The 14,836-nt window shown below is 34.8% G+C and overlaps 1 protein-coding gene across 1 annotated transcript in view; it reads left to right on the top strand.

The window, feature by feature from the left end:
- LOC117300756 (adenylate cyclase type 3-like) overlaps positions 1-14,836 on the top strand; it is a 94,187-nt gene that overhangs the window by 34,145 nt on the left and 45,206 nt on the right. The window contains exons 3-4 of the mRNA XM_033784539.1: positions 5,706-5,855; positions 8,795-8,913. Of these exons, the coding sequence (XP_033640430.1) occupies positions 5,706-5,855; positions 8,795-8,913 (269 nt within the window). The remainder of the gene's footprint in view (positions 1-5,705; positions 5,856-8,794; positions 8,914-14,836) is intronic.

The raw sequence follows: 14,836 nt of genomic DNA, 5'->3' as shown, positions 1-14,836 counted from the left end.
TGCATGGTTGCTCATTAGATATTTCAGAGCTCATAACATACAGTAATTGCACGACCCACTCTCCATACCCGTGACACTGGCCTCTGTGTTTATACAAGTTATATTATTATATTATTATTATAATGAATAGGGTAGATGGCCTTAGCTTTCGATCCAATCCGGACCTTCTTCAGAGGCATAAAACAAGTACAAACAAATACATATCCATTTATAGAAAAAGAGAGGGGGAAAGGGATTAAGGAAAGGATCCAGAAAGAAGCGGGAAAATAACAGCCAATCAAAGTTCCTATTTCAGAAACAATATTGGTGGCTATTCTTATTCTTATTCTTTATTTGGCCAATAAACAATTACAAATACAAGCAGACAGTATGTCAAATAGGTAATTATAAGTACATGTACAAAAGTAAACACAAAGCAAGAAAAACAATAAGGGCACAGGAAATTATAAAACAACCCTAATGTGATGGCCAGGATCAACAAAAGTATAATTAAACACTGTAGCTCGAAAGCCTGTTAATCCAGTCACATAGGGAAGCAAACACACTATATAAAATACTCTCTTTGGAAAATAATAATAATTTGAAATAAATACATGTACTAATATAAATCTGTTTACACAGAGCACAAATTAAAATAACAACCCAAAACCAGAAATTAGACAAGCAAATAGCAAATAAATAAATAAACAAATAAATAGTTAATTAAAACAAATAAATAAAAAGTATTAACAAATGAATGAATAAATAATTAGAAAAGTACATGTTAAAAAGAGATAAAGCAACAAATAATTCAATAAAGGGATGGATTTAACAAAAAATAGGTCAATCAACGAAAAAGTTAATCAAGCAATCACCTTTTCCACTTAAACTCTTACATCAATAAACAGATGATTAAATATGAATAAAGCAATAAAAACAACAAAACAACAAAACAACAACGAAAATTCAATATATGGCTAAAAAAATAGGTGAATCAGTAAATGAATAAATAACAACACACGCAACGGAAATGAGCTCTTTTCAACATAAATATATCCAAAAAAATAAATAATGGATTAATAAATATAAATAAATAAATATAAATAGATAAATATAAATATATCAAACAATCAAACAATCAATTAATAAAGAACCAATGGGAGTGAAGTGGCGAGGACAAAGGATGTTTAGAATGAAAGGGAGGGTTACTGGACCATAAAAGTGGTAAAAGTATTGTTCGACAACAATGCAGGGAGACATGAAAGGGTAGGATTAGAGAGCAAGTTGCATCATGATGCAACTAACAATGGTCAATTAATAAGAATAGCAAGATCAGCAAGATCAAAGGTATGATGATTTTAAAAATAGGTATGAGGGACCTGTGGAAAAAAAGGGGGGGGGGTTACTTACATCAGATAGTTACAGTGATGAATTTATAAAAACAACTTTAAACTAGGTTAATTTATACTTTATGTACAGAATATATACATCATATAAGTTCTTAGGCAGAAGTGAAGTGGAGGGTAATGAGAAGTTATTTAACAAGCCCAAAGGGTTTGACTGTCTTGAGTTGGTGAATCCAGTGTGATTCTCTATTCTTGCGGTGTGTGTCATCACCATTGCACGCTTCAATCACCAGAAGTTCAACATCAATGACACTATGATTGGGGCTGTTGAAGTGGATAGAGACTGGGTACGGTTTCTTAGTCTTTATGGAAGAGACATGATTCGCAAAGCGAAGACTAAGTTTGGTCTTAGTCTCTCCCACATATTGTAGCCCACATCTCTTACATGATATGACATAGACTACATTAGACGTGCTGCATTCAGAGTCGGTCTTGATGTTGTATGAAGAGCCAGTGGTATGACTCTTCACCTTAAGTGAGGGCTTAATGTGCAGACACGTTTTGCATTTGGAACGGGTACATTTGTGACAGCCCAGTATATCTGTCGGGGGTTGTGTTTGGACTGTACCTGGGGGAAGTTTGGCCCTGACTAGTATGTCACCAAGGTTCTTAGGGCGGCGGAATGCAACCTAGGGAACCTCAGTGATTGCTGAGTGTAACCTGCTGGAGGAGTGAAGTATAGGCATGTTATTATTGAGAATTGAGGGAAGTTTGGGTAGTTTGGGGTGGAAGGTGGTGACCAAAGCAACTCTATTGGTAGGAGCTTTTTTAGCTCCCGTGTTAGTCAACAGAGTATGACGAGGTACGTTGAGAGCCCTGTTGATAGCAAGTTGGACCCTACGTTCGCTGTGTCCCCTAGATACAAGGTGTCTATTATATTATTATTATTATATTATTAGATTATATCTATTGACCAAACCAACAGCGGACGAGCCGCCAATTACAGGAAAGGATACAACAAAAAAATTAAAAAAATATTCTTATAAAAACAATCTTAAATGTACAAAGTTAACAATTAAAATAGAATCATCTTAGGAAAGAAAATTAAAGCATACATTGAAGATTAAGTAAAATAAAATAGTGAACAGAAACAGACCACCATGAACGACTGTGAAAATATATTTAAAATAAATTTTAAAAGCAAAAGCCTACATTAAATTATAAACAGAATAAACGATAAAAAGACAAGGAAAAAAAAAAAAAAAAAAAAAACACGAACACATCACAAGAACCATGGATACTATTATATGTGGAGGAAATCCTTGACAAAAAGCCACGCTTTGTCACATTTTTTTTCTTTCGCTTACCCTCTTCCCACGCCCTCATATTGGTTATCCTTTGACCCATCTCACACCAGGGAAAACCAAAGACATAATGGTTTTGAGCAAAACGCAGATAAATTACATTCCGACAATTACTTTACCGGGTTGAACTTGAACATGCGACCTCCAAATTACATACATATCATACAACTAAAAATTTATAAAGCGCCTTTACATTAAAATCAAAGAGCAAAACCAATGTAACTATAACTTAACATGCAGGCGCTTTACAAGTGAGCTGCATAACTCTTTCATGTAGGCTTCCATTTATTTTGTCATTACTTTTTTTTTTTTCATTATGTATTGTCCAATGTTCATTTTTCAATAATTATTGTTCAAGGTGCCATTCAGTCGCCATTTAATCATTCAAAATCGAGAATCCTGATTGAAAATATGTTCTTATAGGTTATGCGCAAAAGTCATTATCAATGTTTTGGCTACAAGTTTCTTATACTTTAAGGTGGTTAAAAGTTGACTTCAAAAGCGCGCAGAGCTTTTGTGAGAAACTTGACTTCTGGGCACCTCAATTAATAGCGGCTACAGACGTGGGGTGAGACGGGTTTTGGAAACGAACAGTGGTGTAAAGATGTTTTATACAGTTCACCTGTTGTGTGTGATTCGAATAAAGAAAACAAAACTACATTTGGAAACTGTAATTAATTTCGCAAGACATCTCAATGAAAGAAATATTGAGCATTTCAATAAAAGCATGATCTGAGTTATGTTATATACTTTTCAGGTATGTCGTTCTTCGTATTTTCTTTATATTCTAATTCTCGATTTTGTTTGCCCTTAGACAAACAACATCACATATTGTTTTGTAGAGTATGAGAACGTTCACCAGTACGCATTAGGTGATGGGCTCTTGTACTCAATAAAATGCTACTATTTTTGTCTAAGGACCAAATATCATGTCTGACTTTTGTAAAGCAATGTTTGATTAATGATGTATAATGTACCCAGTCTGCGCCTCGGTCTTTAGTTCCCATGAAGTATATGGACATGTGATTTGCCTGCACCGCAAGTACATGTTAGGATGTCACTTTTTACTCAATCAAATGTCCCTACTTGTTTCCAAGGACCAAATATCATGCCCACTGATGTAGAATTCTTATGAAGTATGGACATAATCATTTTGGTTTTTACCCATCCACCGATGTGTGTTAGCACTGTATACCCGAGTCATGTGAAAAACATATCACAGGCATGTTCCTCGGGTGGGATTCAAACGCACGACCATTGAAATTCTAGAGCAGTGTCTTACCAACTAGACTACCGAGGTTGCCCGGTAGCTAGAGGCAGTTCGAATCCTCTGTTTTGGCAGCGGGTACCGCAACGGTTATGAAAGATGTTAAATTTGCATGTTAAATTTATTTGTATGGGCATGTGATTTATAAGTAAAAACAGCAGTAAACTTGCAAGTATGCAATCCCATGTGTAATTCGAGACCGGACGGTCTCGACGTTTTTAACAGTATATTTTACTCGTCTTGAACAAATACATGAGTTTGAAATGAATCTTGCACATCCATGAGTAAACAGATGCAGAAGAAAATTTTACACAATAATTTAATAGTAAAGTCGTGACAACCTGACCCATTTAAAAGCATTGCTACAATTTGCAGTCGGTATTGAATTAGTTGAGTCCAAATTCGTCTAGTTGATTTTCGTTGGCAAGTTGTAATTTATTATAATGATCACATAATGAAATAATGTGCAGGGCTTGGATGAAATTAAATATCACAAAAAAGTGCAACATCATCTTGTAACCGTTCAAGAATCTGTGTACTTGTTGTAACACAACACGCAATGTCCACATATTTACATTAATTTACACCGTTTGAAGATAATGATAGTAGAAAGCTTACCTTCAAATATTACTTCTTGAGGTTATAGTCTTTGAGAAGGTGGTAAAACAATGTCACGTTATTCATGCTAGAATAATTGTTGTCCCCTGAGACGAATTGTTTTTGTGTGACTTGTATTACTCGTAAAAATGCAGCACCTCAGCAAGTAGTATTTAAAGGGGGGCTTCATACCATCAAAATCTTCAAATTAATGTAACTCTGTGGACATTGTATTTTGTGTCCTACAAAAAGAACACAATCCCTTTAATGCCTTGTCACACGAGGCTAGCTTCGCAGGCAACTCGGAGTCAACCAAGCAAGCTATGCAAGCTATAGGACCACTTTGGTAGCATATGATAAATTTGTCGATCCCAAAGAAGTGAACATTCAAAATGGATTCTCTTCATGGATGTTGCCTGTGAATTGAAAGAGTCTTGCGGCCTAGCGAAGTTGAATGATCTTAATTTGAATAGTTATTGCTGAACTGGCGAATGCTAATGCAACGTTGCAATACATTTCAAACGAAATTTATTGAGCAGGGTGGTTAACATTGTTGGGTTATTTGACGGGGAAATCTATACAATTTTTGTCAATTTAAACTTTTAAATTTCTTTATTCTTTTTTTCACTGAAGGATTATTAAAAATCTCACTGTAACCCAAAACTAAATTGAGTAATACAGGGAAACCATCATTTATGCGCATAAACAATTTTAAATAATGAAATCATGAACAAAGTTGTGAAAATAACTTTGCTTCGGCAGTAATATTTGTTTGTTTACATAAAAATGGAAAGGACTGTTGGGGTATCTTTGTGTCATACACACATATTAATATGATTGAACACTTTAATTACAAATACAAATTACAAAAAAATCAGAAAGTTGCCAAGAAAACAATAGTTATGCTTCGACATTAAGACATTAACGATTAATTGTAAAACCTTTGGCAGGCTTACCACCTTTTCAAAATACATTTTTGCGTAAAAGAAATGTGGAGAAGTCTTTCACCATCGTTTCAAATTTATTGTACCTAATAAATTTTGAAGGAACATTACATAATTGATTTTTTTCCTAACAATACACTATATGCAATTGGGATATTGATGTATATTTTTGTCTTGTTTTCATTCTACCGGTTTTGTTTCTTTACAGCTTGCTGCGAACTTATTGCTCTACGCATGCTCCATGCTCATCGGATGTATCTTGTTTTTAATGGCGGATAGGAAGCAGAGAAAGGCATTCATTGAAACCAAAGCCGCCTTAGAAATCAAACTGACTCTACAGGAACAGAGCACACAACAGGTAAGTTCTCAAAAGACAATTTTAGAAACCCCTTCCGTTGTACGGTTAGCATTTAAAGGCACTTGACACTCATTACTCAACACAATTGTTGGTAAACGAGCAACGATAAGAGCTGTAGATAGTATAACACATTGTGAGAAACGGCCCCCTTTGAAGTAAGCTATAGTTTTCGATAAAGAGGTTACCTTGTCTATAGGGTTTCCTGAGAGGCCTGTGAGATATACTGATGGTTTTTATCCATTCTTCGTTTTCAATGAAACTATCAAATTAATATGTAAATAGTACTCCTATCCCATTCCCTTGAAATATAAACTTTCATCAGTCTCCTGACGATGACTAGAGCAAGCTAGTCGACACGTCCGTCCAATATACGATATCATAATAATTAAGCCATATACGTGCTTTTACAATGGGAACTATATCCATGCATGATGAAGAGGTCAGCCAGCGGTCTCAGCAAAGACTCTACATTTACCTCAAACGGGAAAGTAATTTCCCCAGGCATTTGTTCCTCTCCTTTCATTTTTTTTATTTTATTTATTAATTTAAGCCAAATCTTAATATTTCAGGGAGTCTTGTTCGTTTAGAGCTGATTTCTTGTAATAATAATTGCCTTTCTTGTTTGTATTAAAAGACCGGAAATTAAAAACAGCGCTGACCAAAATTTTTTCATATTTTAACAGTAAACGTGTACGTGTCAAGGGGGACCTTTGTTTAATTATTTTTATGTTATTTTATCGGGACACGTTGTCTTGGATCGGGCGAGTTGGTCTATGAGAGACGTTTAAAACCGTTTGTCATGAAAGGGATATGGTTAGAAAATACGTTTAAAGAGTATAATGTTACGATCCAGACAAATGTTGCCTCGAAATTGCACGGTTTAATCTTACACGTCGTAAACTAACACTGCGCTCCGATTTGTGGAGGCAAATTTCTGACAAAATGGCCGACCGTGTTAGTAAGCCAACTAGTAAGAAAAACCGTGCAATGTTGAGGCATTTTGCGGATTATTAAATTCTTCTTTTAAAATATCTTTCTAACCACAAGCATTCTTTAACAATTTGTTTCGAATGCTTAGACCAACTCGTCCGATCCTAGGCATTGTGTCTTGTCATTATCATTGGTTCATACGCCTACATACGATAACATAATGTCTGGAGACCGCCTCTCTACGATGAAGTGGAATAAATCAATAACGCCTCATCACTTTTTGCACGATTCGGCTGCTTTCGAGTTTGTGTATTATTTGTTATAGATTACAGGGTCATTATTATTTTAAAGATGAACCCGTTTCATTTGCTCTGATATTATTTGTCTCATACCATCCGCCACCAAGGTTTTCCGTGTCACCACTCCCATCCTCACTTTAATTTTAAGACAAAACATCACCATGGTGAATATTACATTTTTTTTTTAAGCTCAAATATGATGATTTCAATGTTGATAAAGTATAATTAGCGGTTTCAAATTGCTTACCAACCAAAAAAATATACATACTAGTATAATTGCAAATGAAAACAAGTAATTGTTTCACTTCGAACAAATCTTAATTAAGGTAGCTGCAGGAATCAAAAGTATAGTCAAAATTGTTAGCACTATAATATTAAATGTGAGTAGTTATTTATATGCAATAATTTTACAGTATTAATAGCACAAAGTATAGTATTATTTAGAAGTTGTAATGGCTTAGTTTTTTTCTGCAAATCGGGTTTGGTTTGCATTATTGTTTTTTTTACAAGATTATTCGTAACTAAATACTTATTTTGTGTTTTAGATTTTTTACTAAACAAGAATGTGACTTGAACGGGACATATGAATTTCGGGCGGAGAGCTTTGCTTTGGGTTATTGAACGCTTTTGTTCTGAAATTGCTGATGTAATTTATCACGGTTGGAATTTGCTTTATATTTTGTTTTACGCATTTTGTTTCCCATTTCTCCAATTTGTTGTTTCCTTTTTTATAGCCTATTAGTCTCCTTGAATTAGTTTTATCTCTGCCAGGTAAATAAATAAATTGCGTGACTAGAGAGAAAACCATTTCTAATCTTCATCAGCAAATCCACACTAACCTTCATTTTAAGAAAATAAGCCTCTGTTAAAGCCATCGAATTCAAACTTTGGTGTTTCTGATCAGCAGAGTTTTGGTTCGAGTCTTAGTCATGACACCTGCGTCCGCAAGACACTTATTAACGATGATGTTGCGTCCTTCGGATGGGACGTGTCTTGTGTAACGCACGTAAAAGAAACACAATGCACTGCTTATCGGGGAGGGGGTGAGGGGGGGGGGGTTCGCCCCGTTGTTTCTGGTTTGATTGGTGTTTCTGGTTTGATTGGCTGCATATTGCGCCGCAGCCCTTAGCTGTAAAACATTATACATTGTGCTCTGTGCAATGAGTACGTCTCGTAATTTAAAGGTGCTACAGGTGTCTCATTAATCATAACCTTACCAAAAAACACCTGCTTTTAAGCGTGTTAACATCGCATCAGTGCCTTGAGCACCCCTAGTGCATACGTGAGCTGTATAGACAATTTTCTCTATAATAAAAACAAAAATAATTTTAAGTATTATAAACCGCACTCATCTACCAACAAGGTACTCAGGGCGCTTAGTAGATATCAATTTTTTTTTTTTATAGAAACCAAACAATGCAGCACATGATAATGTTTATAGTAGGTGCTAACGGCGCATTCGGCTGGCAGGATCGGATTTATAAGTTTGTAATAATACTTGTAAATGGCGGCTCTCCGTGGTTGGATATCAATGATGAATGGATAAAATTGAAATATAATAAACACCGTGGCGAACCCATGAAATTCTCTTTTCGATAAGTGCACTAGGTTATTTTATGTTTGTTACACAACACACGGGACCAACGGCTGGGCGTACTTCACTGATAATGTGCTTACACTTAAACATGCTGCTATTTTCTATATCTGTAGGAAGAGTTGCTTCTCTCGGTGCTACCTAAGCACGTAGCAGATGATATGATGAAGGACATTGGTACGGTCAATAAAGGACAATTCAACAGGATTTACATCAAGAGACACGAGAATGTCAGGTTAGTTTAATTGACGCAAAGTAGCTGTAAACGTTAATTATCTTTTTGTGTTAACCCTTTTTTAACCGTGTGCACACTGACTTTGAAAAGTTCGAAAAATATCTTTGACTTAAACTATTTCCATTATCTTTGTGCCAAACGACGTTGGTCACATTTACAATTTTTTTTCAAAATCCATAAGCTTAAACTGTTTATGTGACGTCACTTTGTTGATACGAAAATGTAAATATTTTTTACGAATCTACAGTTAACTGTACATTCATAACGAACCTACAGTTACCTGTAGAGTAGTCACAAACTAAAGTGATAGTTCAACTTGAAATGACTGTATTTACAAGTTGAAAGATAACATGATGTGTTATTCGTAACGAATATACAGATAATTGTAGATTCGATCTATATACAGTTAAAGGGAAAGGTACGTTTGATAATTACTCAATACAAATACTAACTTGAAAACTGACTTGGTAACAAGCATTGGAGAGATGTTGATAGTATAAAACGTTGTGGGAAATGTCTCCCTCTGAAGTAATGTAGATTTTGAGAAAGAGGTTATTTCTCACTAAAAAAATTAAAAAACTTCTAGCTAGAAGTATTTTATTCCTATCTGAAAGCGCACAAATACGTCCAATAGGGGTGTTTTTTCTTTCATCGTCTTCTCGAAACTTCGATGACCGATTGAGCCCAAATTTTCACAGGCTTGTTATTTTATGCATATGATGGGATACACGAAGTGAGAAGACTGGTCTATGACAATTAACAAAGGTGTACCTTCCCTTTAAGTGTAGATTCGTAAATCTAAACTGTCATCAATAGAGTGACGTCACAGAAACAGTTTAATTTGACATCATCATCCTATTCCATTTTAACACCTCAGTTTTTGCAGTAAACTGACATAGGAGGAAGGTCGTTGACTGCAAGAGTGTAGATTCGTAAGACAAAAAAGTAGATTCGTAACGAATCTACAGTTCAGTGTACGTTCGTAAAAAAAATCTACACTTTCGTCAACAGTGTGACGTCACACGAAACAGTTTGAATGTGAACGACATTTGGAGGAAGGTCGTTGACTGCTAGGGTTGTAGACTCGTACACGTGGTACAAAAGTAAATTCCTTACGAATCTACAGTTCAGTGTACATTCGTACAAATAATTAATTTACACGTTCATCAAAAGAGTGACTTCACAGAAAGGACCTCAACATGTGACTACAGTAACCTACATGGTTCACGTTTTACACCTTATTTGATGTAGTTGAGGAAGTTCGTTGACTGCTCGATATGAATAAATTGTTGTTATCTGTTCTTATACTTCTTACACTCGCACACGCACAACAAAAAATGTTTAAACAATAGTATTGCTTTGTATGGCTTTGTTCCTTTGTATGGCTAGTTCTTTGTGTATTTTTGATCATTTTCACAACCTAAATTAAGTTGAATGCTAGCTGTCGCGTGACTTTTTGTTTGAGTACGGATGCTCTCTAATGCAATTTTGCCTTTATTGGTGCGCGTGTTTGGATAAACACAACTGCAGGAAAATTGATTTGTGTTAAAATTGATTATATCTGCCTATGACATTATACTCTGGCGTGTGTTTCGGAAACAGTATAGACTCATATTATAGAGAGATTTATAGTTTTGGAATCATGTTGTGGGGATGCTTATAATAATATACAGATATATGGGGGTTGGAAGACCGTTCCGTACTAGCCATTTTGAAATATGGTTGAATTACACTTTATAGGTTTAAAGGCAGTGGACACTATTGGTAATTGTCAAAGACTAGCCTTCACAGTTGGTGTATCTCAACATGTGCATAAAATAAAAAACCTGTAAAAATTCGAGCTCAATCGGTCATCAAACTTGCGATATAATAATGAAAGAAAAAAGCACCCTTGTCACACGTAGTTGTGTGCGTTTAGATGGTTGATTTCGAGACCTCAAGTTCTAAACCTGAGGTCTCGAAATCAAATTCGTGGAAAATTACTTCTTTTTCGAAAACTATGGCACTTCAGAGGGAGCTTTTTCTCACAATGTTTTATACCATCAACCTCTCCCCATTACTTGTCACCAAGAAAGGTTTTATGCTAATAAATATTGTTAGTAATTACCAATAGTGTCCACTGCCTTTAAAGGCAGTGGACACTATTGGCATTTGGCAATTCCTCAAAATAATTATTAGCATGAAACCTCACTTGGTAACGAGTAATGGGGAGAGGATGATAGTACAAAACATTGTGAGAATCGGCTCCCTCTGAAGTAACGTAGTTTTCGAGAAATAAGTAATTTTCCACGAATATGATTTCGATACCTCATTAGTAGATTTTGAGGTCCCGAAATCAAGCATCTGAAAGCACACAACTTCGTACGACAAGGTTGTTTTTTTCTTGCATTATTATCGCAACGACCGATTGAGCTCAAATTTTCACAAGTTTGTTAATGTATGTATATGTTGAGATACACCAAGTGAGGAGAGTGGTCTTTGACAATTTCCATGAGTGTCCACACACAGAGAAAAGATTACACAACTTGTGTAAAATATTACCTGTTTTAGATGTAGTGGGCGAACACCATAACTATTAGGTAAAACTTTACCCAACAGGCGTTGGGTAATATCTTGCTTAATAGCTGTGTAAAAGTTTACATAAATATTGGGTAGTTTTCTTTACTGAATTGTTGGGTAAACCCACTCATGTAAAATATTACTTAATTGTGACGTAAGACTTTACCGCTTTACAATGTAAATAGTTGTGTAAAACTTTACATCAATATTGGGTATTGTTTTTACTGAATTGCTGGGTATAAATCCACTCATGTAAAAAAATTACCTTATTTTGAAGTATAGATTTTACCGATTTTTAATGTAAACTGTGTGCCTTTAAAACTGGTAATAATATACACAATGCTTGTGTTGAATACTAGCAAAGTGTTATTTCATGGAGTTTAGGGCTGTAATAAATGGACACATCATAAATACTGAGACTTGGCGACTACAACATGAATTTCAATCTGAATTTCAATTTTGTAATACAAATTTAATGGTAATAACATTAACAATCCAAAACATCACATGTGCAAAATGGGGTGTTCTGTATGTTTCATAATCAGTCAACAATTTCAGTGAATTTAAAAAATTACAAAAAATCTACCTAATTGGCAAGGTCAGAATAAATACTTCCAGGCTAACACAGCTTAAACTGTAAGGTTGTTCCATAAATCAAAACTATCACAACTATCACATCTCTGATGATTTTGATACTTTATTGCAAACAATTTGTGCAAGAACTTCTTTAACTACAATGCTTCTGGAATGGTCAAATTACATTAATTGGCAAGGTCAGAATAAATACTTCCAGGCTAACACAGCTTAAAGAAGAACTCCAAGGTCAAATTCAATTTTGGGTTTGAACAATTTGTATGGGGAATTATTGGTTTATCCTAATTGTCGCTAAGCAATCAAAAAGGCGTTGAATTTGACATTTTGACAAATTTGACAAAACTAGAAGGGTATTGAATACAAATTTGAATTTGACCTTTGAGTTCCTATTTAAACTGTAAGGTTGTTCCATAAATCCAAACTATCACAACTATCACATCTCTTATGATTTTGATACGTATTTGCAAACATTTTGTGCAAGAACTTTCACTGCACCACCCGAGTTTCTGAAAACCAATTTTTCAAGATTCTTGCAGTAAACAACTGGAATCGTAGTTCAATTTTTAACAGATAGCTTAATATTTATGCACAATTTTTTACCCTTTTGGTAATGTTTGTATAAAAGTACAAGCTCCCATTGGGAACAATAATCGGCTCTCGAATATTTTTGTGTAATGTTAAAAATCCTTAGTGATGAATAAATACAGTTTCCGTTGTGCTTACTAATTGGTATGAGCTAAATTATTTCATTGAAGCTAATGACGATGAAATAATTTAGCTCATACCAATTAGTAAACACAAAGGAAACTGTATTTATTCATCATTAATATTGATATTGTCGAAAACTAACGCCTTCGCATTTAATTAGTTTGAGCATTGAGTCAGATAAAAGCCTTGAAAAGCTATTGTGTCCATTTTATCCTTACAAAAACATATTCGAGAGCCGATTATTGTTCCCAATGGGAGCTTGCACTTTTATACAAACATTACCGAAAGGGTAAAAAATTGTGCATAAATATTAAGCTATCTGTTAAAAATTGAACTACGATTCCAGTTGTTTACTGCAAGAATCTTGAAAAATTTGTTTTCAGAAACTCGGGCGGTGCAGGGACTAGAGGGTTAACTACAATGCTTCTGGAATGGTCAAATTACCTTAATTGGCAAGGTCAGAATAAATACTTCCAGGCTAACACAGCTTAAAGAAGAACTCCAAGGTCAAATTCAATTTTGGGTTTGAACAATTTGTATGGGGAATTATTGGTTTATCCTAATTGTCGCTAAGCAATCAAAACGGCGTTGAATTTGACATTTTGACAAATTTGACGAAACTGGAAGGGTGTTGAATACAAATTTGAATTTGACCTTTGAGTTCCTATTTAAACTGTAAGGTTGTTCCATAAATCCAAACTATCACAACTATCACATCTCTTATGATTTTGATACGTATTTGCAAACATTTTGTGCAAGAACTTCTTTAACTACAATGCTTATGGAATGGTCAACATTAATCAGATGCATCATGAGATGAACAGTAAGCCCTGAACTCTCGAATAGTGCTGCTCTTCACACTGCCTTTGAGTTCAAACACAACCAATTCAATGAACTCCCAAACGCCAGAACACTTCTCCTGGTAGCTCAAGTCGAAGACAAAATGTGTTTTGAAACACACATCCAGTGCTTTCACAAGGGATGACTGTTCAAATGCATTTGCTCAAAAATTACGAACACTTGCTGTGGAGCCAGTGCAGACCCACCTAGTATCAGCATGGTTGCGATCTGGTGTCCCTGTTGATGTCTTTCAAATACTGGTCCAAACTTGTGTTTTCCTGCATAAAGGGGAATAATATTATAAACACAATAGGTTAAATTTCAATGGGGGTGCAGTACAAATTGTATGACACGTGTATATTGTCTGTAATGAACTTAAAGTATTGTAATAATTACAATTAAACCAATTTTGCTGTAAAATAATGATTTAATCTGATTGTCTTAAGGATGGGGTACACACAATGTCAGATTAAATCATTATTTTATATCAATAGTGGTTTAATTATCATATTACAACACTTATAGATCAATAGAGACAATGTTCCAGTACTGCAATGTATGTGCAATACAATTTGTACATGATGTACATGCACATAAATTTAAAAAAGTACAAATAAAAATTGAAATAAAATAAAATAAATAAACAAATACGTAGGGGCTTAACAAATAAACAAATCAACAAAAGGTTCAATGATGGAGACTTGCAGTTCTGGAATAAGGTGATAGGATCCCAGGAGGAGAGATAATTTTGGTGCTATATATGCAATCCCACATAACAGTAGGCTACCTGAAAACTTTGATTTTTCTTGATCTTTATCTGATTTTTCTTTTTGTTCTTTTTCTTTCTTCTTCTTTTTTTTGTGTGGGGGGGGGGGGTGAGATTTCTTGAATAATTCCTTTAACAGGTTAAAATAAACAGAATTTGCATTTTAAGTCAATTGTATCATTTGTCAGTATCTTGTAAAGACAAAATGTTGAAAAGTTATTTGATTGTTCTTCTGAACAAATGAGAGATTAAAGTTAGCCCAATCATTGGCCTGATGCACCGTGGCTGTATGCAGTGGTGAAGCTTTAACACAGTGGCGATGTACATGTGTACAATGGTCTCCAACGATGCATGTTGTACGTGTATTGTGTGCACAATACGGGGACCATTGATCAGACCTACGTATGTATTTGTGATATTCAAGTCACTGTTCAAAAGTTTTGTCAGTCAAAATAT

This window comes from Asterias rubens, chromosome 16 (assembly GCF_902459465.1).
Source record: "Asterias rubens chromosome 16, eAstRub1.3, whole genome shotgun sequence".
Lineage (NCBI taxonomy): Eukaryota > Metazoa > Echinodermata > Asteroidea > Forcipulatida > Asteriidae > Asterias > Asterias rubens.
The sequence above is the reverse complement of the archived record's forward strand: the minus strand, read 5'-3'. Positions and strand labels throughout refer to the sequence as shown.